The following is a 23,216-nucleotide window of genomic DNA, read 5'->3' as shown; positions in this document are numbered from 1 at the left end:
GCAGGAGGAGAAGGGGACAACAGAGAATAAGATGGTTGGATGGCATCACAAAATCAATGGACATGAGTTTCAGCAAACTCCGGGAGATAGTGAAGGACAGGGAAGCCCTGCGTGCTGCAGTCCACAACAATGTAATGCACAGCCTGGGGACTAAAGTTAATAATACTATGTTGCATATTTGAAAGTTGCTAACAGAATAAACGCTGAAAGCTATCACAAGAAAAAAACTGTAACTATATATGATGATGGATGTTAACTAGACTTATTGTGGTGATCATTTCATAACATATATAAAATATGGAATCTTGTATACTTGAAACTAATGTTATATGTCAATTACATCTCAATGAAATAATAAAATTACATGCCAAAAGGAAAAAAAAAAAACAGATTATAAAACCCAGATCCCATGGATATACAGTTAATCTGTGGAGATGGGATTGGAATCCAGTCCTCAAATCCTAGGTTAGAGTTCTTTCCACTAACCAAGTCCTGGTACTAACACTAACACTATAAGCACTAGGGACTTTCACTAAGACTATATAGTATAGTACTAGCATAGTATTACGCTAGGACTGCTAGAACTAATACCCAAGTCTGTATAAGCCAGACGCTCAGCAGAATTGTGAGTCTAAAATCTAAGGAGTGAATGGGGTACTGAAACAAGCCCCCTTTCCTAGTCCAGAGAGAAGCATCCAGGCTTATGGTAGGAAGTGGAGAGAGTTGTAATAAAGTGCTGAAAGATGCTTCAGTACAAAAAAGGTCTCTTCTATGAGGAAAAATGGACAGAGGAGGGAAGGGAATTGAAAGGATGGAAAAAGGAGATAATGGAAGTTGAGGTGACAGTTCAGTTCAGTTGCTCAGTCATGTCCAACTCTGTGACCGCATGGACAGCAGCACGCCAGATGCTGAGGTGTCAGGAATCTTTAAAAGAAACTCCTGCCTCTCTAGGACTAATAACACTTTAACTCTCCATACCCAAGCCCATTCTCATACGGTCACCAGGCATCTACCTGAATGCAAACAAACCAGGTAACAACCCTTCCTGGATACTTCCCTTCCTGGTGTATGTAGCCTGGGTTAGTAGCCACCTTAAGGCACCCACAACACTCAGTGCATATCTCCACGATCGCCTTTGCAAGTGGGACTCTGTAACTGTTCACAGTTCCATCACTGACATCACCACCACCAGACTGTAAGCTGCTGGAATGCAGGGCTGTCTTATTAACCCCAGCACAATGCCTGGATGTGACAGTAACTCAGCAGCTGACTGTGCATGATAAACATTTTAACTCAGCCACCACCTCTTCCAGGAGTTTGTTTCCGAGTTGCTCGACTCCCACCCCAGGTTTGAGGTGGGTATGCCTCATCCATGCCCTTACAGCACCTGTGTGGCTCTCACGGCTCTTATTGTAGGACTTTTTACCTCTATATCAAAATTATCTGAAAACTCATTTGAGTCACTGACTAGACTGACCACTCTTCGAGGGCAAAGGCTATCTCTGTTCTCTCTGTATTCTTAGCACCTATCAAAATGCTTAGAAACCACAGGTATTTGGTACATGCTTGGAGAATGGATGAATAAATGAATAAATACCACCAAAAAGGTACCAAAAGAAATGCTAATAGAATAAGCACTCTTTATCACAGAGAGACCCAAAACAGTCTCCAGGAAAGTGCACTGCCTGCTCCTAGAGTATGTTCCCAGGGTGTCACCACAGTTCTGGCGTTTCTCGCAGCCTCTGCTGCCAGAAAGGTTGAAACACCATCCATATTCAGGAACAAAGACATAGTGAACCCTCCTCAATTCTTATTGCTAGATGGCACCTGTTGCTAAAATAGCAGCTGGTAAGCATTTTATTTTGTGCAAAACAACAAGGACAATAACAACAGCGAAACAGTCTATTGCAGGAAGCTCCCTCACGCTGACAATGGGAAATCAGGAGGCTAAATATACAGCAGAAAGAAATACAGAATTTTTGCATTGAAAGACGAGGAAGAAACTGCTAGAGCCTGAGGGGAAAAAAAAACTTAAGTGTTGATTAGAAACTGCTCAGCCTGCATTAAAACAGAGAAACTGGTGGGGGGGGGGAGGGTGGATGGGAGGAGAGGAGGAGAAAAGGAGAGAAGCGGGAGGAGAGAGAAAGGGAAGGAGAGGGAGAATGAATGTGTTTTTCCCCCTCTGGCTCTCTGACTCATTTTCAATCTGTCCTTTCCTTTTCCCTCCCTCTCCACCACCCCGTCAAGAGAAAATTCATTGATTGGGCTGGACTAAAATGTCTTACCTTTCCTCTCCTGGTTGCTCTGTGAACGAAGAGTCTGAATCCATCTGATCCTTGACTGCTCCTCTCTCCTTCCCCCTCCCCCTCCCCAGCCGCCATTGTTAGCTCCTGCACTTTGCTGAGACTGAAAGGCTTGTCCACTGTGGGATGAAAGGGAAGCGGAAGCTAGGACCAGGGGATGCCAGTGAGTGATCAGTGGGATCTCTGGAGCCACCTCACTTGCAGAGCTTGGAAGTTCTGGCCCTCTGACAGCTGGGATGGCCCTGATAACCTGTTGCCTGTCTCCAGGCAGAAGCAATCTCTCCAGGTGCCGATGGGAGAAGGACTGGCCTGGGGTTCAAGAGAACTGGGTTCTGGCACCTGCTCCAACACAAACTTGCTGTGTGAATATTGCTTTTCTGGGTCTCCATTTGTATAAATTGAGAGGACTGAACTAGATTGTTCCTTCCAGGGACCATTGCATTAAAAAGCTGTCAGCCCTCTAGCGTGGGCTATACCTTCCCCTTCTGCCTATGCCCTGCAAATACTTAGAGAGCTTTTCTAGGGTACACCCCAGGGTGTCTAGAAGAGCATCTCTGAATCAAGGACCCCTCCGCAGATGTCTAGCGGACTTTAGGGAGGTGATAGAGGTTCAAGGCCAAACTTCCCCTCAAATATGATAAGTGAGAAGCAGAGGCAAATTAAGGACATTCAGAATCAGTAAGGGTAGAAGTGGAACGCACTGGGAGGCCAGAGGAGTGGGGAGGCATGGATCAGCCAAACCCTGAAATTAGAGATGATTCAGATTTGAATAATGTGGGAGGGATGAACTCAGAGCAGCCAAGAGAAGTGGCTAACTCTGCTAGAGGCTCCCGCTAAACCTAAACCTAGCAGGGGGCAAGAGCCAGTGTTAGGAACCCTTCATTAGGAATAGGAAAAAAACTGAGGCAATCTATAATCTTACTCTGAAACTAAGGGAAATAGTGGTTTTGTCTTTCTTCTTAACTGTATTATTGACCCTCTTTCAATCACTTGCTTTAGATTTTTAATCTTGTTCCTCTTTTCCTACTGACTTGATTTTTCCCAGTCTTAATGCCCCCAGAGGGGATACAACTTTATTTTTGGTGCTATTTTACATTTTCCCTCTTGCCCTTCACTGCCTCCTCTTGTCCTCACCTTTCTGCTCCCTTGTTCCTCTCCTCCATCACTTGGTTTCCAGCTTGCTTTGAATTGCTGCCTCAGACCCAGCCTACAACTGTCCAAGCCTTCCTAACCCCTCCATCCCCACCCCAGGCAGGGCTGCTCCATGAATCTCTCAGGGATGCCCACCCCGCCTGGCTACCTGTCTCTCAACCTCGCAGATCATCCTGTGGGAACACAGGTTTGGAACTAGAGCCTTTCCAGATCCCAGAAGGGTGAGAAGAAAGTTCACCAAAAGGGAGGGGGAAACATGGTGGTCCAAGCTAGAGGAAGTGACTCTAATGCTAAAGAGAAACCCTACCTTCTGAATATCTCTGCAAATTATCTTTATTAGGAGGCGTTCCCACTTGTTTATCGGGGGAGGAAGGCTCTTCTCCTCTATGGAACCACTCCCCAAATGTTACCAAATGAGTGAGCTGAGCGCAAGGCCCTCAACTCCACAACCAATCAAGCCTGCATCCCAGTCTCCTTTCTCATTCCAGCTCCCCCACACCCCTGGGAGCCACAGAAGAATGCCCCTGGGGCTCTGGGCTTCTCTAGGGAAGGAATCAAGGAGACACTCGTGTACCTCCAACCTCCAGAAAACTAGTTCTCTTAATTAATCAGTCTCCCCTGAGCTTTCATTTTTTTTCCCAACCAGGTTTTTCCCAGGACTCATATAATACAAACTCCGGATAAGACTGAGGAAGAACCGTGGTATGGAAAGGGAAATGCACATTGGCAAGAACAATCTCATACCTCGAATGAGTCAAAACACCTGCATCTCCATCCGGCTCACTTGATTATCGGGCTTCTCTTGGCCTCCCCCACCATTCTAATACACACACACACACACACACACACACACATACAGCCCCCTCCCCCACTTACCACCAGCCTGCTAAGCAGCTTTAAACACAGTCTGCAGGAACTGGGGATGGGGTGGGGAGGAGGGTGAGAACATTACCAGTACCGGAATACATGTCAAGTTATCCGTCTCGGTTGAAAATGGCTCTTACCTGTTAGCCAGAGGACAGCAACCCAAGCCGTCACGACCCTGTCCATTTTCCCCAACTTCCCATCCAGATTAAGGAGTGAGGGAAGTAGGAAGCGGCGGGGATGGAGGATCTATGTAACCGAGCGGCGGAGGCGGCGGCTGAGGCGGCGGCGGAGCCGCGGCGCCGGGCGCGAGCGGGGCCCGAGTGGGGCCCGAGCGTCCCTGGGTGCAGCCGCCCGCCGGCCCGGCAGCGCAGGCGGGGCCCCAGGCTGACAGCGCCACAGGCTGCACGCGCGTTGCCGCGGGCTCCCGGAGTCCGCCCCGCGCTCGGTGGCGCCTTCCCAGCCCGCTGGCGCGCCCGCACGCTCAGGCAGCGCAGCCTGCCGAGCGCCTGCCCGCCGCAGCGCACGCCGCGCGGGGGAGCTCAGCCGCCTGCTCCCCCACCGCCGCCCGCCGCCCCTGGCCTTCCAAAGTTTCTCCGTCACGTGCACGCCCCTGCGGCCGGGAGGTCAGGGCCGAGAGACAAAGTCCCAGGGAGAGAGGGGTGCGGGGGAGGCGGCTGGGCGGGCTGCGCCGAGCTGGGAGCGATCAGCGCCGGCAGCTCCCAACGAAGCCAGCGTTCGGGACCAGAGCCAGAAGCGGGGTTGTGGACTCGAGGAGGGAGTCTGGGTACGCACGTGGCTAGGGCCATTCTAACTGGGAGAGAGGGACCTGCAGTCACTTGGCATAACTTGTTGGCAAGGGTGTGGGCTTTCGCTGAACCCCCTCGCCCCTCCCTCCCCATCCATCCCTTATTGATAATGCCAAAACCCAAGGGGCCCCCGCAGAGTTAGAAAAGGTACGCTAGAATCCGCATCCGAACTTTCTTCTTTTAAAACGTTATGAGGTTAAAACATTATGAGATAAGGGCATGCAGCTCTTTAACAGAAAATATGTAAATATAGAATGAAGTGAACAATTACACGGCTCGCTTTGTCCAACGTTTAATCACTTCTCGGCCTTTTGTCTAGAAAAAAGGCGCACTTGTGGCTCAGATGGTAAAGAATCGGCTTGCAATGTAGGAGACCCGGTTCTATCCCTGGATAGGGAAGACACCCTGGAGTAAGAAATGGGTACCCACTCCAGGATCCTTGCCTGGAGAATTCCATGGACGGGAGAGCCTGGCGGGCTGTAGTCCATGGGGTCGCAAAGAGTCGGCCATGACTGAGCGAATTTCACTTACAGTTTGCCGGGCATATTTAGACGGATTACTTCAGTTTTAAAAAGGATTTGTCTGTGTGTGTAGGAAAGGATCCTAAATGTATGTGTTTCGAGACAACCAAGAAATACATAAACAAACATGTATCAAGCATCTACTAGGTGCTAAGAGCCAAAGCTACAAAGATGAGGAAGACAGATTTTCTGCCATTAAGGGGCCTCATCTTGGGTCCAGGAGAGGGAGGAAAATTAGACCATTAAACACAAATCACATACTGGTGGTAAAATAGCAAATATGATGGTGGAGATATGGAGAAGTGCCCTTGGAACATGAAGGAAGGAGCAGTTTAGTGGGGGTGGGGAGTGGGGGGAGTGAGCAACACCAGTAAAAACGAATTAATGTCTCAATTGGTATTTACAGAATGGGCAGGATTTGTTATATTGAGGGATTGATGGTGGAAAGGGGACAGGGCAGGGGAATACTGGGCAGAGGAAAGAAAGGAGATGAGACAGAAAGCTGTAAAATTGCTCTGAAAACAGAGTGGTTCTAGGCTTGAGGAGAGTTCCTGGAGAGAGACTCTACAACCTTAGGAATGAATGTACGTGTATGTGAAATGAGAATGAGATGTGAACATGAGAAATGGTGAGGATTTACTCTGGTCTTTCATGGCTTCCTGACCTCTCAATTCCCTTCTTATTGTCAAGGATGGAAGCCGAACTAGAGCTTAAAAGCCAAAAGCTCTAGAGCAGTCTCACAAACCAGGAACTCTCTCACTCAGAGCTTTTTTTTTTTTTTTTTTTAAGCAGGCCTCCCAAGCCCAAGTGGATAAGTCAGACTACAACATAGTGGATTGTCTGAATAAGCTAAGGGCAGGCTGCTTGGAAGCCTATACTGGAATTGCCAAGGAATTGATGGGAGACTAGGAGAACGTACACCCAGATGTGATGCTAGTACAACCCAGAGTAGAATTTATCCTGTCTTTCCTTAATCACTCAGAGCTTTTTGAACCAGGAGCACGTGAGCCAAGAAGTAGAGTCAGCGGAGAATCAGTTTTGCCGCTGAGGGGACAGCAGCCTCCAGTGTTCACAGGTCAACGGTGGCAGATGTCAGGCCATCAGACTACTCTGAGGTGAGATCTTGGCTGTGCTCTTGGTTGTAAAGCCTCTCTGAGTTCCAGTTCATTTTCTGCACTTGGCTCTTCAGGCTTCCCAGCAATTCTGTGAGCCACTCAATGTCCCCTTGTACATTCCCTCTTTGTTTGATTTGGCCAGAGATGATTTCTGAAGTTTGCCATAGGAACCCTAACTAAGATGCTGCGTGAGAGAAATTTGAAGGATTGTTTTCTTTCATATACAAAAATTAAGAAAGAAAATAGAAACAAAGGAGATACCTAACAATTATTGGTTTAGATGCTCAGTTGTGTCCGACTCTTGTGACCCCATGGACTGTAGCCTGCCAGGCTCCTCTGTCCATGGGATGTGCATTTCCTATTAGGTTCTAGACATAGTCCTAGATGTTTTACAAGCTTTCTCAATTAATCTAAATAAGGAAACTCAGGCCCAGAGAATTTAACTTCTCTAAGATCAGCTAGCTAATAAATGGCAGTGGTTAGATTTGGACTAAGATTTTTTTTAATTAATTTACTTTTTAAATTGAAAGATATTGCTTTACAGAATTTTGTTGTCTTCTGTCAAACATAAACATGAATCAGCCATAGGTATACATATGTCATCTCCCTCTTGAACCTCCCGCCCGGATCCCTCCCCATCCCACCCCCTAAGGTTGTTACAGAGCCCCAGTTTGAGTTCCCTGAGTCATACAGCAAATTCCCATTGGCTGTCTATTTTACATATGGTACTGTGAGTTGCCATGTTACTCTTTCACCCTCTCATCCACCACACCCTGAGTCCATAAGTCTGTTCTCTACGTCTGTATCTCCAAGCCTGCATTGTAAATAAATTCACTGATACCATCTTTCTAGATTCTATATATATGCATTGGTATATGATATTTATCTTTCTCTTTCTGACTTCAGTTCAGTTCAGTTCAGTCGCTCAGTCGTGTCTGACTCTTTGCGATCCCATGAACCACAGCAGGCCAGGCCTCCCTGTCCATCACGAACTCCCAGTGTCCACCCAAACCCATGTCCATTGAGTCAGTGATGCCATCCAATCATCTCATCCTCTGTCGTCCCCTTCTCCTCCTGCCCTCAATCTTTCCCAGCATCAAGATCTTTTCAAATGAGTCAGCTCTTTGCATCAGGTGGCCAAAGTATTGGATTTTCAGCCTCAACAGCAGTCCTTCCAATGAACACCCAGGACTGATCTCCTTTAGGATGGACTGGTTGGATCTCCTTGCAGTTCAAGGGACTCTCAAGAGTCTTCTCCAACACCACAGTTCAAAACCATCAATTCTTCGGCGCTCAGCTTTCTTTGTAGTCCAACTCTCACATCCATACACGGCTACTGGAAAAACCATAGCCTTAACTAAGATGGACCTTTGTTGGCAAAGTAATGTCTCTGCTTTTTAATATGCTATCTAGGTTGGTCATAACTTTCCTTCCAAGGTGTAAATGTCTTTTAATTTCATGGCTGCAATCACCATCTGCAGTGATTCTGGAGCCCTCAAAAATAAAGTCTGACACTGTTTCCACTGTTTCCCCATCTATTTCCCATGAAGTCATGGGACCGGATGCCATGACCTTAGTTTTCTGAATGTTGAGCTTTAAGCCAACTTTTTCACTCTCCTCTTTCACTTTCATCAAGAGGCTCTTTAGTTCTTCTCTTTCTGCCATAAGGGTGGTATCATCTGCATATCTGAGGTTATTGATATTTCTCCCGGCAATCTTGATTCCAGTTTGTGCTTCATCCAGCCCAGCATTTCTCATGATGTACTCTGCATATAAGTTAAATAAGCAGGGTGACAATATATAGCCTTGAAGTACTCCTTTTCCTATTTGGGACCAGTCTGTTGTTCCATGTCCAGTTCTAACTATTGCTTCCTGACCTGCATACAGGTTTCTCAAGATACAGGTCAGATGGTCTGGTATTCCCATCTCTTTCAGAATTTTCCACAGTTTATTGTGATCCACATAGTCAAAGGCTTTGGCATAGTCAATAAAGCAGAAATAGATGTTTTTCTGGAACTCTCTTGCTTTTTTGATGATCCAGCGATGTTGGCAATTTGATCTCTGGTTCCTCTGCCTTTTCTAAAACCAGCTTGAACATCTGGAAGTTCACGGTTCACGTATTGCTGAAGCCTGGCTTGGAGAATTTTGAGCATTACTTTACTAGCGTGTGAGATGAGTGCAATTGTGTGATAGTTTGAGCATTCTTTGGCATTGCCTTTCTTTGAGATTGGAATGAAAACTGACCTTTTCCAGTCCTGTGGCCACTGCTGAGTTTTCCAAATTTGCTGACATATTGAGTGCAGCACTTTCACAGCATCATCTTTCAGGATTTGAAATAGCTCAACTGGAATTCCATCACTTTCACAAGCTTTGTTCGTAGTGATGCTTCCTAAGGCCCACTTGACTTCACATTCCAGGATTTCTGGCTGCAGGTGAGTGTGATAATCACCAGATTATCACCATCGTGATTATCTGGGTCATGAAGATCTTTTTTGTACAGTTCTTCTGTGTATTCTTGCCATTTCTTCTTAATATCTTCTGCTTAATATCTTTCTGACTTACTTCCCTCTATATAATAGGCTCTAGGTTCATCCACCTCATTAGAACTGACTTAGAAGTATTCCTTTTTATGGCTGAGTAATATTCCGTTGTATATATGTACCACAGCTTCTTTATCCATTCATCTGTCAGTGGACATCTAGGTTGCTTCCATGTAGATTTGAACTAAGATCTATTAACTCCAAAGCGTATGCCCTTTGCATTATGACAGGGACATCTAGAGCAGAGGGTTGATATAACGAGGTATATTTATTGTCTACAACTTATTTACACACACGTACTGAGTATGTGTCTGTGCGCTGGTGGGCACATGCACACAAAGCATGAAAGTGAGTCTGAGTAATGTTTAGTGTCTAAGCATACATAACAAGTACATTTTATGCAAAACTTGAAAGATGATGCTGTGAGAGTGTTGCACTCAATATGTCAGCAAATTTGAAAAACTCAGCAGTGGCCACAGGACTGGAAGAGGTCAGTTTTCATTCCAATCTCAAAGAAAGGCAATGCCAAATAATGCTCAACTGATGGTTGAATGGCATCACCGACTCAATGGACATGAGTTTGGGTGGACCCTGAGAGTTTGTGATAGACAGGGAGGCCTGGCGTGCTGGGGTTCATGGGGTCGCAAGGAGTCGGACATGACTGAGCAACTGAACTGAACTGAACTGGACATAAGAGCTGAGAAATTGGAAATGGGAGATGGACTGGATGAAGGAAACCTGGATGTGCATGGAAAGTGGAAAGTGAAAGCCCATCAAAGTGAGCTTTGAATGTGTGCTTAGAGTTTGTACATCAGCAAGGAGTTTGGACACTTGGAAAAGAGTTTGTGCCAGGGTTTATCATAGAACACAGGGGCTTTGTCCACCTTCCTGGGAATTTGTTTTCTGTGTCGAGGCCTCCATGTCTGTCTTCTAACTAGGGAGGTACAGTTGGTCAGCAGCTGCCTGAGTGGATGGGGACCAGGCCATCCCTAAGGAGATGCTACTGTTGTTGTTTAGTCACAAAGTCATGTCTGACTCTTTGCAACCCCATGGACTATAGCCTGCCAGGCTCCTCTGTCAAAGGGATTTCCGAGGTAAGAATACTGGAGTCGGTTGCCATTTTCTTCTCCAGGAAGGAGCTGCTAAACTGGGCTAAGTCACAGTGTGTGCCCCTCCCTAATACACATATTATTACCAAGGTAATGGAGGGTTAATAGGAACTTTAGGTACACCTAATGATTCGCAACACGCAACGTAAAGACAGAGGTAAGAGGAGGTTGAGACAATGGCATTATTTTGCTGAATTGGTGTTCATAGCAGGATGTGACACTAGAACCCTGATGCTCTTCCAAGCATGATTTTGTAACTTCCAGTACCAGAATCACATGCAAGTGTTTGCTTAAATGCAGGTTCCCAAGCTCTACTAAAAGCTTGAGATCAGAAACTTTGGGTAGGACCTGGAAATCTGCATTTTAACCACCTTCCTCGCATGCTTCTAAAGCTCACTAATGTTTAAGAAGCCCTACTCAATCACTTTCTTTGTTTTCTGGGGAAGCTTTTGCCTTGATGTTTGCCAGTGAGCTTCAGATTCAGATCCAGTTAATCTCTAATTATCCTGGTCAAATAGGACAGGACTCCCATAGAGATGCATCTTTCACCACCAAAGGAAGGGTCTGGATTCCCAACACTTCAAACTTTCTTCTGCAACCCAGAGACAAAAATGTCAGAACATAGACTCGTGTGGGACCAGATCAGGATTCTTAGGAAGCCACAGCTGGAATTGTGTATGATGGGAAGAGGGTGTGGACTGACCAGTGGCTTCAGCAAAGCTGCATGCTTTAGAACAGAATTAGGACATGGAGAAAAGAGAAGTGAACCACCGCAAGGAGTCAGGCTGGTAGCTGGTAGCAACCACATAGTTATAAATATAATGCAGCTGAATCCTCTTTAAAACATGATTTCATTGCAGGCACATAGGCATGTACGCACATGAATTCTGTGGAATGTAGGTCTTTTTAAAGCACACAGATAATATCACGTTTCGACTTCTGTCCGATCTGGTCTTCCAGGAGGAATCTATGAGATGTGACCTTCAAACAGATACCGTGTTTCTTATCTGAGTTTTGTTTCTCTCCTTCCCTTGTGCTACCTTTTCAGTTTATCTTTCCCATCCCTCATCTCTTCAAAACCACCTTCAATGAATTATAATTTTTTTTAAAAAAAGACTAAATTAATGTGAGAAACTAAAATAAATAAATAAATATGAACAAACAAATACTGAAGACTCTAAGCACCCTGTACTAGAAACTGGAAACATTTGCAATTTGAAAGCCCTTTCATATTGAAGAATAAATTGTTTCATTAAGAAAATGCTTTAAAGAAAGGAAATGCAAATATAAAGTGCATGATGCCAAAGAATTTTAAAAGCTGTACTGCCAAGAACAGTAAAAGGTTGGGAGAACATACTGAAAATTTCATGAACTTGAAGCAGATTTAACCCAAGAGCCTGCTGTCTCGGGCTTCAAATCAAACTGCAGTGGTGCTGGGGGTAGGGGGTGGTACAGAATTAGATGATGTCAGCTTGCCTCATCCTGATGCCAGACCCCGCCAACAGTAGGCAGCCCCCACCTGAGTTAGCTCTCTATATTTTCCCCATAGAGGTCCATCCAAGGATAATGTGCAGGAAAAAAGAGCAGAACATCAAATTATATTTAGAGCATGGTCCCAAAAATGGAAATTGCATTTAAAGGAGTCAATGGAAACAACAAAAGAGTAATAATGGTTATATCAGGGAGTACAGTCATTCCTTTATATTTTCTTCTTTAGATTTTCTATATGCGCTAATAGTTCTACAGTGTAGAAACTGTTGCTTAGACAATACGTACAGCTGTGCGACAATTTACTCAGTCTCTGGGACATCCCTAGAGGAAGGAGAGAGTCAGCAAGAAGAGATGACAGGGGTTTTGTCAGGCCTATATCTTTAGCCAGATACAAAGCCCCCAAATGTACACCTGCTCTCATTCTGTCTCAATCATGAGCTGTTAATTATGAGAGGTTGAAGCCCTGGGAGCCCTTACTGACTGACAGTTCAACCTGTAGTTTTTCTGAGTAACAGAGCCAAAGATGAAGTAAGTCTGCTTCTCTGTTATGAGCCCTATCTTTGGCTTTTGCTTTTGTTTCTCTTTTTGTTTCGGTGTTAGCATCCTTTGGAAATCAGAATAGCATTGAGAGACCCCCAAATTAGCAGCAGAGTAGATTCCAGTAATCAAGCAGCATCCTTTAGCCCAAAGGGGGAATGATGAAGGGAGCCTGTCTTTCTGTATTTTATCAATTCTTTGGGTTCTAGGTTTTGGTGATTAAGCTAGAAGATTGCTTCTCAGCCCTAAGCATTCTTCTAGAGGCCTTCTCCCCTGGCACAGGTCTAAGATGGACCCTAAGGGAAGGAAGTGAATAAGTATGTCATCCAATGGCCTCACCCCCCAGAAAACAGGCAGGTAAGACAATTGGGAAAACAGAGCCAGAACACTGAACATCATGAAAGGAAGCTGCTCAAGCAACAGAAGGGTCATTTGTGGGCTCTTAAAAACTAGTGTTAAAAAACAGCAGCCTTGACTTTTGTGTTGGAGTTGTAGCATGAGGCTGTCTCATAGACTGTTAATTCTGTACTCCTACCCCAATCCTGAGTGAGTTCCCTGTACACAAAGATGATCAAGATGTTTTTTGTCTGATTTCAACCTGTTCCAAGGCCTACTTCCCTTTTCCTCATCTTCTCTTCTCTCTTTCTTGAATTCATCCATTATTTATTCCATACACATTCATTGAGCACCTACTATATTTTAGACACTATGCTGCCCAGAAATTCAAAATGTGTAGGTATTCAAAGATGGAAGAGTCACAGCCTCTTCTGTCAAAGAGCTTACAGTTGAACTGTAGCCATATGTGGGTGTGGCTGTGTGTGTGTTGGGGTGGGTGAGAGACAGACACATGGCCTTTGAATATGATAGTGTGGCAGGACCTATGTAAGGACATTTGTAGGTATGATGGGGGCACAAAGGGAGAGGGGTCAGTTACCTGTGAGAGAGCCAGTCAGAGATGTCATCATGAAAAGGTGGCCCCTGAGCTAAGTCCTAAACATGATCTGGGCAGAGTTTCTAAAAGCAGAAATGGAGCAAGAGATAGGGCAGATGCACAAGCACTGGGCCGAGGTGAGAGTGGGGCCTGCTGCCAGGAGTGTGAGTCAGCGGTGAGGCTGCAAAGGCAGGCTGAGGTCAGAACAAGGCAGGCCAGGCTGCCAGGCCTGGGCTTAACTCTGCAGGGAATGGGCCACCCATAAGGATATCCAAGCAGAAAAACGAGATCAGACATATATTTCACCCAAGTTATTGTGGCCACAGGATGTAGGATGTATTGGTGGAAAGAGAGACAACAGACAGAGGCCTCTTCAGTGGGAGAGCTCATCATAAGAACCCAAGAAGGAATAAGCACCAGAACTAAGCTATAGGATGGCAGAAATAGGAAGCAAACTGTGCGTGAGAGAGACGCTACAGGGAGACATAGGAAGTGGAATCGCATAACCTGACAAGAGGTTGTATATGTATAGACTGAGCAAGCTGAGAAATCAACCAGACTTAAGGCTGAGTTACTCAGGAATGTGGTGTGAATTCAGGCAACATCTAGAGATGATGGGGAACTTGGAAATTCCCCTTTTTTGCTTTGGCAAAGCATTGTATAATAAACATCCTTGAGCATCTATAATGAACAGCTTGGAATACTCGTGTTAAAGAAGCAGGGATTTCACAGAGGTCAGAGCCATTCATGGGCTGTGTGGCCTGGGGAAGCCCCAATTTCCCATTCTGCAAAATGCAGAAGATCATAGAATCTATTTCATAGGGTTGTTATGGAGAGGAGAGATCAGATAACCCTTGTGCAGTGTTTAGCAGGGAGTCTGACACAACAGCTTTCAATGAATGTTAGCCATTATTACTATTATTAGCACAGGTTGGAGGATGCACTCTATACTATCAGGGCCTTGATTTAAACTAGCATCAGGAAAAAAATGCCATAAGAAAAACATTCTCTTAAAATGCTATGTTTTGGGGGTGGTTTCATACTCATTTGGCTGAAAATCACACCTCATACTCAATATTTTAAACAAGTAGTAGCCACCCTTATTGCTAATGGCTTCTCTCCCATTTAGATTGAAATCCAAAATTCTTAAACTGTCTTTGTAAGCCCTGTATGATTTGGCCCAAGCTCCCTCTGCAATATCCTCTCTGAACCCCTCCCCCGCCTTGCTTACTTCACTTCAACCACAGACTTATTCAGCTATTCCTCAGACATCCCTGACCTGTGCCCACCTTGGAGTCTGCACTTGCTATTCCCGTGATTGGGAGTGATCTCTGCCTGATATCTTCATGGTTTGTTTCCTCACTTCTAGAGTTTACTTAAATGTCATTTCCTCAGATAGGGCCTTTTCTGACCACCCTAAAGTTGTTCCCTCCATCAATCCCTATTCCCTTATCCTGCATTGTCTTCCTTCATTAGACTTATTGTCCAATAAGATGTTCAGACAGCATATTATATACATAGCTATTTATTTCTTTATTGTCTGCCTTCCTCATTATGTTATAAGCTTTGTTCTGTTCTACTTATTATTGTGCCTGAAGTAGAGCCTGGCGCTGCGCAGACTCTGAACAAATATTTATTAAATGAATGAAGTACTTCCTCTTGGAAACTCGTAGTTTCCCTAGTTTTCTCCCTGCTTCCTCAGACATTCCTTCTTCCTTACTTTTACTAGGTTTTCTTTTTCTAGTGAAAGTTGCTCAGTCATGTCCCACTCTTTGTGACCCCATGGACTATTCAGTCCATGGAATTTCCCAGGCCAGAATACTAGAGTGAGTAGCCTTTCCCTTCTCCAGGGGATCTTCCCAACCCAGAGATCAAACTCAAGTCTCCCACATTGCAGGCGTGTTCTTTACCAGCTGAGTCACCAGGGAAGCCCAAGAATACTGGAGTGAGTAGCCTGTCCCTTCTCCAGCAGATCTTCCTGACACAGGAATCTAACCAGGGTCTCCTCTTTTGCAGGGGATTCTTTACCAGCTAAGCTACCAGGGAAGCCCCATTCTTTTTCTAGTTCAGTTGCTCAGTCACATCTAATTCTTTGCGACCCCATGGACTGCAGCACGCCAGGCCTCCCTGTCCATCACCAACTCCTGGAGCTTACTCAAATTCATGTCCATTGAGTTGGTGATGCCATCCAGCCATCTCATCCTCTGTCATCCCTTCTCCTCCCGCCCTCAGTTCTTCCCAGCATCAGAGTCTTTTCCAGTGAGTCAGTTCTTTGCATCAGGTGGCCAAAATATTGGAGTTTCAGCTTCAGCATCAGTCCTTCCAATGAATATTCAGGACTGAATTACTTTAGGATGGACTGGTTGGATCTCCTTGCAGCCCAAGGGACTCTCAAGAGTCTTCTCCAACACCACAGTTCAAAACCATCAATTCTTTGGCGCTCAGCTTTCTCTATAGTCCAACTCTCACATCCATACATGACCACTGGGAAAACCATAGCCTTGACTAGACAGACCTTTGTTGGCAAAGTAATGTCTCTGCTTTTTAATATGCTGTCTAGATTGGTCATAACTTTCCTTCCAAGGAGTAAGTGTCTTTTAATTTCATGGCTGCAGTCACCATCTGCAGTGATTTTGGAGCCTAAAAACTAAAGTCTGTCACTGTTTCTACTGTTTACCCATCTATTTGCCATGAAGTGATGGGACCAGATGCCATGAACTGACTTCTAAATGCTGGTGCTCCTCAGGACTCCATTGTGGGTCCTTTTTCTCTCCTTCACTCTCAGCCTAAGTGATTTCATCCATTTCCATGAGTCTGTGTACCAGCTTTATGTGGCTTACTTCCAGATTCTATTGCTAGCCCAGAACTCCAGATAGATAGCTGATTGACTGCTTGACATCTCCACTCGAATGTATAATAGGCATTTCAAAATAACTGGATTCTTGACTCCCCTGCCCTTGCCATGCATGCTGCAAACAAAAACCTGCCACCCTGTAGAATTTCTGAATAGGAAGATCCATGTGGCTGGTAAGAGGGGAACACTATTCTATTTACACAGGACCTTACTTAAGTAAAACCAGAAAAAAAATCAGTTGTAACAAAGAAGGAGAGGAGCAGATAATAGTATTATGAGGAGCAGACCCTCTTTGGTACTAGTACAGTCCTCGCTATTTTAGAAAAAGACACCACTCGCCACTGTGTTACTCAAATCAAAACCTTTGTATTCCTGCCTTTCTCTCACTTCTATAACCAATCCATCGGCTAGTTCTATTTTTCCACAAAGTACAATTAAAACCATGGTCACTTCTCCATGTCTGCTCCATGTCTCTGTTCTAGGTCATCATCATTTCACATGGACTCCTGAAGGAACCTTTTAACTCATCTCCTCATGCCCATTCTTGATTTGAAACTGTTCTCCAACTAGCATCAAGAGTGACCTTCTTAAACTCTAAACCATGTGACACTTAAAAAATCTCTTAAATGACCACCAACATCCTTAGGATAATACTTGAACCCCTGATACTGGCCATGTCCAAGTCCTTGCTGATCACTCCATCCTCAGTAAGCACCACACTCCACCTGACTGGATACACTTCAGCAACACCAACCAGTCTTCTGTTTGTTCTCAGGATTCACCAAGCTCTTTATTGTGTGAAGCTTTTTCACACACTGTTCCCTCTGTCTGGAATGTACTTCTTCAACTCTTAACATGACTAGCTCCATACCTTTGCATTCTTTCTCATTTTAAATGACATCTCAGAAAGATTTGCCTCTGATCACCTATCTAAACATTTAACAGTTAAATCCAAGTATTATTTTAAGTGTTTAAAATAAGATAAACAATTTGAGCCAAGATGGAGTAACAGGAAATGAATTTATCAACTGGTCAAAATATATTAAACAATCTTTTCAGAAACTGGACATCAGGGAGCAGAGACGAATAGTCCCTGAAAGAACAGAAGCAAACAGGGTGAGCCCTGTGATTGCACCAGGTTGCTGCTCAGAGCGAGTATGCAGAATGCAGAATCAAGAGTAGTAACCTAGGCAGAGCCCTGTGGTCTCCTTGAAAGATGGATTTTGTTGTCTAGATAGGCCAAAGTGGCTAGAGTTCACAGGGCAGAGTACCAGACAAAGAGAGCAGCACAAAGAAAAGTTCTGGAAATCTGCTGAGAATCTCCCTTGGAGCTACAGCTGAATACTGATCAGTGCATGTGTGGGAGGGAACTATACAGTGCCAGGGAAAGAACAACCTGAAAGGACTGGAAGGAACAATCCTTGAAATTCACACAGGGCTAGAAATAGTCTGTGTTTCCATTACCCAAAGTGGAAAAACCTGAAAATTCATGGGTTATCAGACACAGTACTCAGAAGCATGTTATATCAGCAGAGGAGAAAATTAGTCCTAAAGGTTGCTCTAATTCTGAATAACTAAGCATAAAAGCAAGCCTCAAAAGGAGGTAAAACTAGACCCAAATTGTTTCCAAAAACATAACACCAAGCACAAGAATATATGTTAGAAAAATATGCAGCATCCAACAGGGTAAAATTTACAACTGTCATCCAACCAAATATTGCCAAGCTTACAAAGAAGCAGAACAAAATTAAACCCATAATAATAAGAAAAATCAACCAGTAGAAACAGACCCAGAAATGACACAGATGATGGAATGAGTGGACAAAGACAGTCAGTAGTTACTATAACTACATTCCATCTTACAGGTAGAAGACAGATAGATCATGTTAAGTAGAAATATGGAAGACATAAGAAAGCTTTAAATAAAATTCTAGAGATGAAAACTAAATGATCTGATACAAAAAAATACACTGGATGGGTATAGTAGCAAATTAGATCTCGCAAAAGAAAAGGTTAGTAAACATGAAGAAACAGTAGAAACTGTAAAATGAAACACAGAGAACAAAGACTGAAGGAAAAACAAATGAACAGAGTATCAGTGAATTGTGGGGCAACTTCAAGGAGCTTAAGGGAACTTTTGGGGGTGGATATGTTTATTATCTTGATGGTGGTGATGGTTTCACAGCTGTACACATACGTTAAAAATCATCTAGTTGTATGTTTTAGATATATGTATTTAATTTACTATACTTCCATCATGTCTCAACAATGGTATAAAAAAAATCTGAAACTAAAATCCCAGATAATAACAAGTGGAATGGTGGAGCAGTGAGTTGGGATATTAAGTGAGGGGAAGCAATAGTTTTCTAAGCTTCTTGTCTATTTGAGAAGAATGGGTATGGATACCTACTAACTGTATAAGTTGTTATAAAAATATGTTTTAAAACAAGTATCTTAAAAATATAGAGAGCTACTGAATGAAGCAAAATAGAAAGCATGACTTGAAACCAATGTAAAAAAAAGCAGAGTAAAAAATACTGATCAATCCATCTAAAGCAGAAAAAGGAAAAATAAGAAACCTAGAACAATAGTAGTAAGCAGAAATTGAAAATACTTGAATGAAGCTTTTTATTCAAGAAACTAGAAAAAGAACCACAAAATAGCCTGAAGGAAATAGACAGAGGGACTCCATAAACTTAAAGCAGAAATAAAAAGGAACAGGAAAACTGTAAAGTTCATCAATAAAACCCAAACCTGTTTTGTTTTGTTTTTTTTAAAGATCAGTAAAATAAACATTTGCAAGAGGGGAAAAAAGACAGGAGGTAGTAGTAACATTAGGAATGAAGAGGGAAAGCAATGTTAGAATATGTATGTTTTAAATTATAAACAAATATTGTAATTATTTTATGCCAATAAGTTTTGTTTTTTAAATCAACTTTATTGAAGTATAATTTACACACAATAAAATGCACACCTTTTAAATGTATTATTTGAGAAATTTTGATAACTATATGCCACTTGTAACCACTACCACCATAATCAAGGTATAAAATATTTCTGACAACCCAGGGGTTCTCTTCTCAGTTCTCAGTCAATCCCCTCCCTCCACCTCTTCTCCCTAGGTAACTGCTGATTTGAGCAACCCTGGTGGCTCAGTGGTAAAGAATTTGCCTGTCAATGCAGGAGACACAGGTTCCATCCCGGGTCTGGGAAGATCCCCTGGAGAAGGAAATGGCAACCCACTCCAGTATTCTTGCCTGGGAAATCCCTGGGGCAGACATTGGGGTGGGGGGGTGGGGAGGTGGGGGCTGGGGTGGGCAGGGGCAGTGTCCGCAAAGAGTCAGACACGACTTAGCAACTAAACAACAGCTGTTCATCTTATTTCTATACAATAGTTTGGCCTTTTCTTGAGTTTTGTATAAATGGAATAAAGATATCTATCTACCCTTTTATATATTCCTTTTTTCACTCAACAAAATTATCCTGAAATTCATCCATGTTAAATATCAATAGTTTATTGCATTTCTTTCCTGAATAGCAGCCTAATAAGTGTGTGTGTTAGTCACTCAGTCTTGTCCGATTCTTTGCGACCCCATGGACTGTAGCCCACTAGGCTCTTCTGTCCATGGGATTCTCCAGGCAAGAATACTGCAGTGGGTAGCCTTTCTTTACTCCAAGGGCCCTTTCCAACCCAGGGATCGAACTCAGGTCTCTTGCATTGCAGGTGGACTCTTCACCATCTGAGCTACCAGGAAGCCTAATAAGGATATACCACAATTTTAAAATCAATTCCTCTTTTAATGAACATCTGGGTTGTCCAGTTTGAGGCTCTTACAAATAGAGCTGCTATGAAAATTCATTTCCAAGTGTTTTTTTTTTTTTTTTTTCATTTTTCCTACATGAGTGGAAGTTCTGGGTCTGATGGTAAATGTAAGTTTATCTATATAACAGACTGTCACTGTACGAAAATCCTAGTTGTGTGACATCCTTGCCTACATTTTATAGCAATATAAGTGAAAACCTAAATGAAACAATTTTCTAAAGAGGAATGTTACCAAAATTAGCTGAAGGAAAGTGAGGAAACCTAAAGAGTAATAACCATGCAAAATACTGAAATGGTAATCAAAGGTCAACTCCATTCTCCATAGATATACTAGGATCAAAGAGTTTTATTAGTGAAGTTCTATCAAATTGTCCAGGAATAGGTAATGCCATTGTTCTTCAAAGTGAACAGAGAAAAAGATGGCAGTTCATTTTATGAGGCTATTACAATGCTTACACCAACATTTTGTAAGGATAGCATGGAAAAAATCCATAATTTAATATCACTTTAATCAAGGAGGCAAAAATCTCACATTGAGTATACTTTAAAAAATAAGCAATGCCAAGCATGATTGAGAAGAGCTTAATGGTAGGATGCTTTAACAGAAAAATCTAGCAATATCATTTACTATACTAAACAATCAAAGGATAAAACCATATAGTCATCTGAGAAGACGCACAAAAAAACATTAAAAATTTTTTTTAATCTTGTTCTTGCTTTTAAAACATATATATACAACATGCATACACATACTTAACAAACCGAACACAGATGGACATTTCTCTGGGAAGCACATATCCAAGAAAATCCAAAAATGTTGACTGACACTATTTGAATTAATTTGAGAATTCAGCAGTGTCTAAATACACAAGATTAACACTAAAATCAATACCTTTCTCTACCCACCAGCAGTAACTAATTATAAAACATAATGGAAAAAAGAAACATATATAGTACTTCTAAATACATTCTAGGAATAAAACTAACAAAGGAATACAGTGAATCAGACCTTTATGAGGAAATCTACAAAACTTTATTCAAGGACAGTATTTAAAATCTCAGCCTCTTACTATAAGTGTTTCCTTTATAATACTTACGAAAAACCATGTTTTAAAAAAACATATTCTTAAATAATGTGTAAGAATGAGGGCAGAAACCAAATCAAATCATTCTGGTTGGTTCTCTTGCTTTTGTCATCTTACCTGCCCCTCCCCCCATTAGATTGTAAACTTTTTGAGGGAAAAGATCTCCTTCATGGTGTTCCTCCCTCTGTCCCCCTCCACCCAAGACCTTCCACAATCTTGGCACAGAGTTGGCCCCTTTCAGCCATAAAGCACCTATTTCTGCTTTATTGACTGTGCCAAAGCCTCTGACTGTGTGGATAACCACAAACTGTGGAAAATTCTTCAAGACATGGGAATACCAGACCACCAGACCTGCCTCTTGAGAAATCTGTAGGCAGGTCAGGAAGCCACAGTTAGAACTGGACATGGAACAACAGACTGGTTCCAAATAGGAAAAGGAGTATGTCAAGGATGTATATTGTCAGCATTCTTAGTTAACTTATATGCAGAGTACATCATGTGAAACTCTGGGCTGGATGAAGCACAAGCTGGAATCAAGATTGCCAGGAGAAATATCAATAACCTCAGATATGCAGATGACACCACCCTATGGCAGAAAGTGAAGAACTACAGAGACTCTTGATGAAAGTGAAAGAGGAGAGTGAAAAAGTTGGCTTAAAGCTCAACATTCAGAAAACTAAAATCATGGTATCCAGTCCTATCACTTAATGGCAAATAGATGGGAAAACAGTGGAAACAGTGATAGACTTATTTTCTTGGGCTCCAAAATCATTGCAGATGGTGATTGCAGCCATGAAATTAAAAGACGTTTACTCCTTGGAAGGAAAGTTATGACCAACCTAGACAGCATATTAAAAAGCAGAGACATTACTTTGCCAACAAAAGGTCCGTCTAGTCAAGGCTATGGTTTTTCCGGTAGTCATATATGGATGTGAGCGTTTAACTATAGTGAAAGCTGAGCGCTGAAGAATTGATGCTTTTGAACTGTAGTGTTGGAGAAGACTCTGAGGGTCTCTTGTTATGCAAGGAGATCCAACCAGTCCATCCTAAAGGAAATCAGTCCTGAATATTCATTGGAAGCGCTGATGTTAAGCTGAAACTCAAATACTTTGGCCACCTGATGCAAAGAACTGACTCATTGGAAAAGACCCTGATGCTGGGAGAGATTGAAGGCAGGAAGAGAAGGGGACGACAGAGGATGAGATAGTTGGATGACATCACCAACTCAATGGACATGAGTTTGAGTAAACTCCGGGAGTTGGTAACGAACAGGGAGACCTGGCGTGCTGTGGTCCATGGGGTTGAAAAGAGTCGGACAGGACCGAACGACTGAACTAAACTGAACCGAACCGTAAAGCACGGAAGAACCTGAAGCATTGGCTAGTCCTCTTTACCTACTTTGAAGGATATTACGCAATAATGTACAGAAATTTCTCCAAGCCATCCTCGTGACAACACCCCCACCGACTCATCTCAGCCAATCAAAATGCTTGGCACCTGTGTCCTAGCTCCCCCTCCACCCCGCCTCTACGGTCGCTCGAGGCGGAATCTTCCGGTCTCAGGCTGTTTTTCTCCCGGAGAGGCCAATGCGCCTGCGCACCGCGCCCTGATTGGCTGAGAGTTGGAGACCTGCGCGTGCAAGCCACAGCCTCGGTTACTAAGGGCGGGAGCCCGGCGAGGGCGCCGGCCTCGGGTGCTGTCTCAGGCTCGCTTCAAGGCCTGGCTATACTCGCCATGCCGAACCGCAGGGCCAGCCGCAATGCCTACTATTTCTTCGTGCAGGAGAAGATCCCCGAACTACGGCGGAGAGGCCTGCCTGTGGCTCGCGTCGCTGATGCCATCCCCTACTGCTCCGCTGACTGGGCGGTAAGGCTGGAGGCCCGTGAGCCCGGGGCCAGGCAGTTGGCAAGTGGGAGGGTAAGGCGGGAGGGAAAGAGGCCTTGAGATGGCCAGTGACCCCTGGGCACTGCTGGAGGGAGAGGAAGCTCCCCGTCCCCGGTCCAGGGCAAACCGACGCCGGAACCGCCTCCCAGTAATGTCCAGGCATGTGCTTGCGGGGTCCCAGGCACTAGGCCCTCACTG

General features: G+C 43.8%; 2 protein-coding genes across 10 annotated transcripts in view; one reads left to right on the top strand and one right to left on the bottom strand.

The window, feature by feature from the left end:
- Positions 1–4,879, bottom strand: part of ILDR2 (immunoglobulin like domain containing receptor 2) — a 69,399-nt gene extending 64,520 nt beyond the window's left edge. For all 6 annotated transcript variants that reach the window (XM_081489295.1, XM_081489299.1, XM_081489294.1 and 3 more), the window contains exon 1: positions 4,460–4,879. In XM_081489295.1, the coding sequence (XP_081345421.1) occupies positions 4,460–4,505 (46 nt within the window). In that variant the 5' untranslated portion in view covers positions 4,506–4,879. The remainder of the gene's footprint in view (positions 1–4,459) is intronic.
- A 17,907-nt stretch (positions 4,880–22,786) lies between these two features.
- The window catches only part of MAEL (maelstrom spermatogenic transposon silencer), a 49,565-nt gene continuing 49,135 nt past the window's right edge, over positions 22,787–23,216 (top strand). For all 4 annotated transcript variants that reach the window (XM_081489292.1, XM_081489291.1, XM_081489293.1 and 1 more), the window contains exon 1: positions 22,787–23,000. In XM_081489292.1, the coding sequence (XP_081345418.1) occupies positions 22,869–23,000 (132 nt within the window). In that variant the 5' untranslated portion in view covers positions 22,787–22,868. The remainder of the gene's footprint in view (positions 23,001–23,216) is intronic.

The sequence above is a fragment of the Giraffa tippelskirchi genome, chromosome 5 (assembly GCF_054371585.1).
Source record: "Giraffa tippelskirchi isolate mGirTip1 chromosome 5, T2T-mGirTip1v1.2.pri, whole genome shotgun sequence".
NCBI lineage: Eukaryota > Metazoa > Chordata > Mammalia > Artiodactyla > Giraffidae > Giraffa > Giraffa tippelskirchi.
This window is presented reverse-complemented; position numbering and strand designations above follow the sequence as displayed.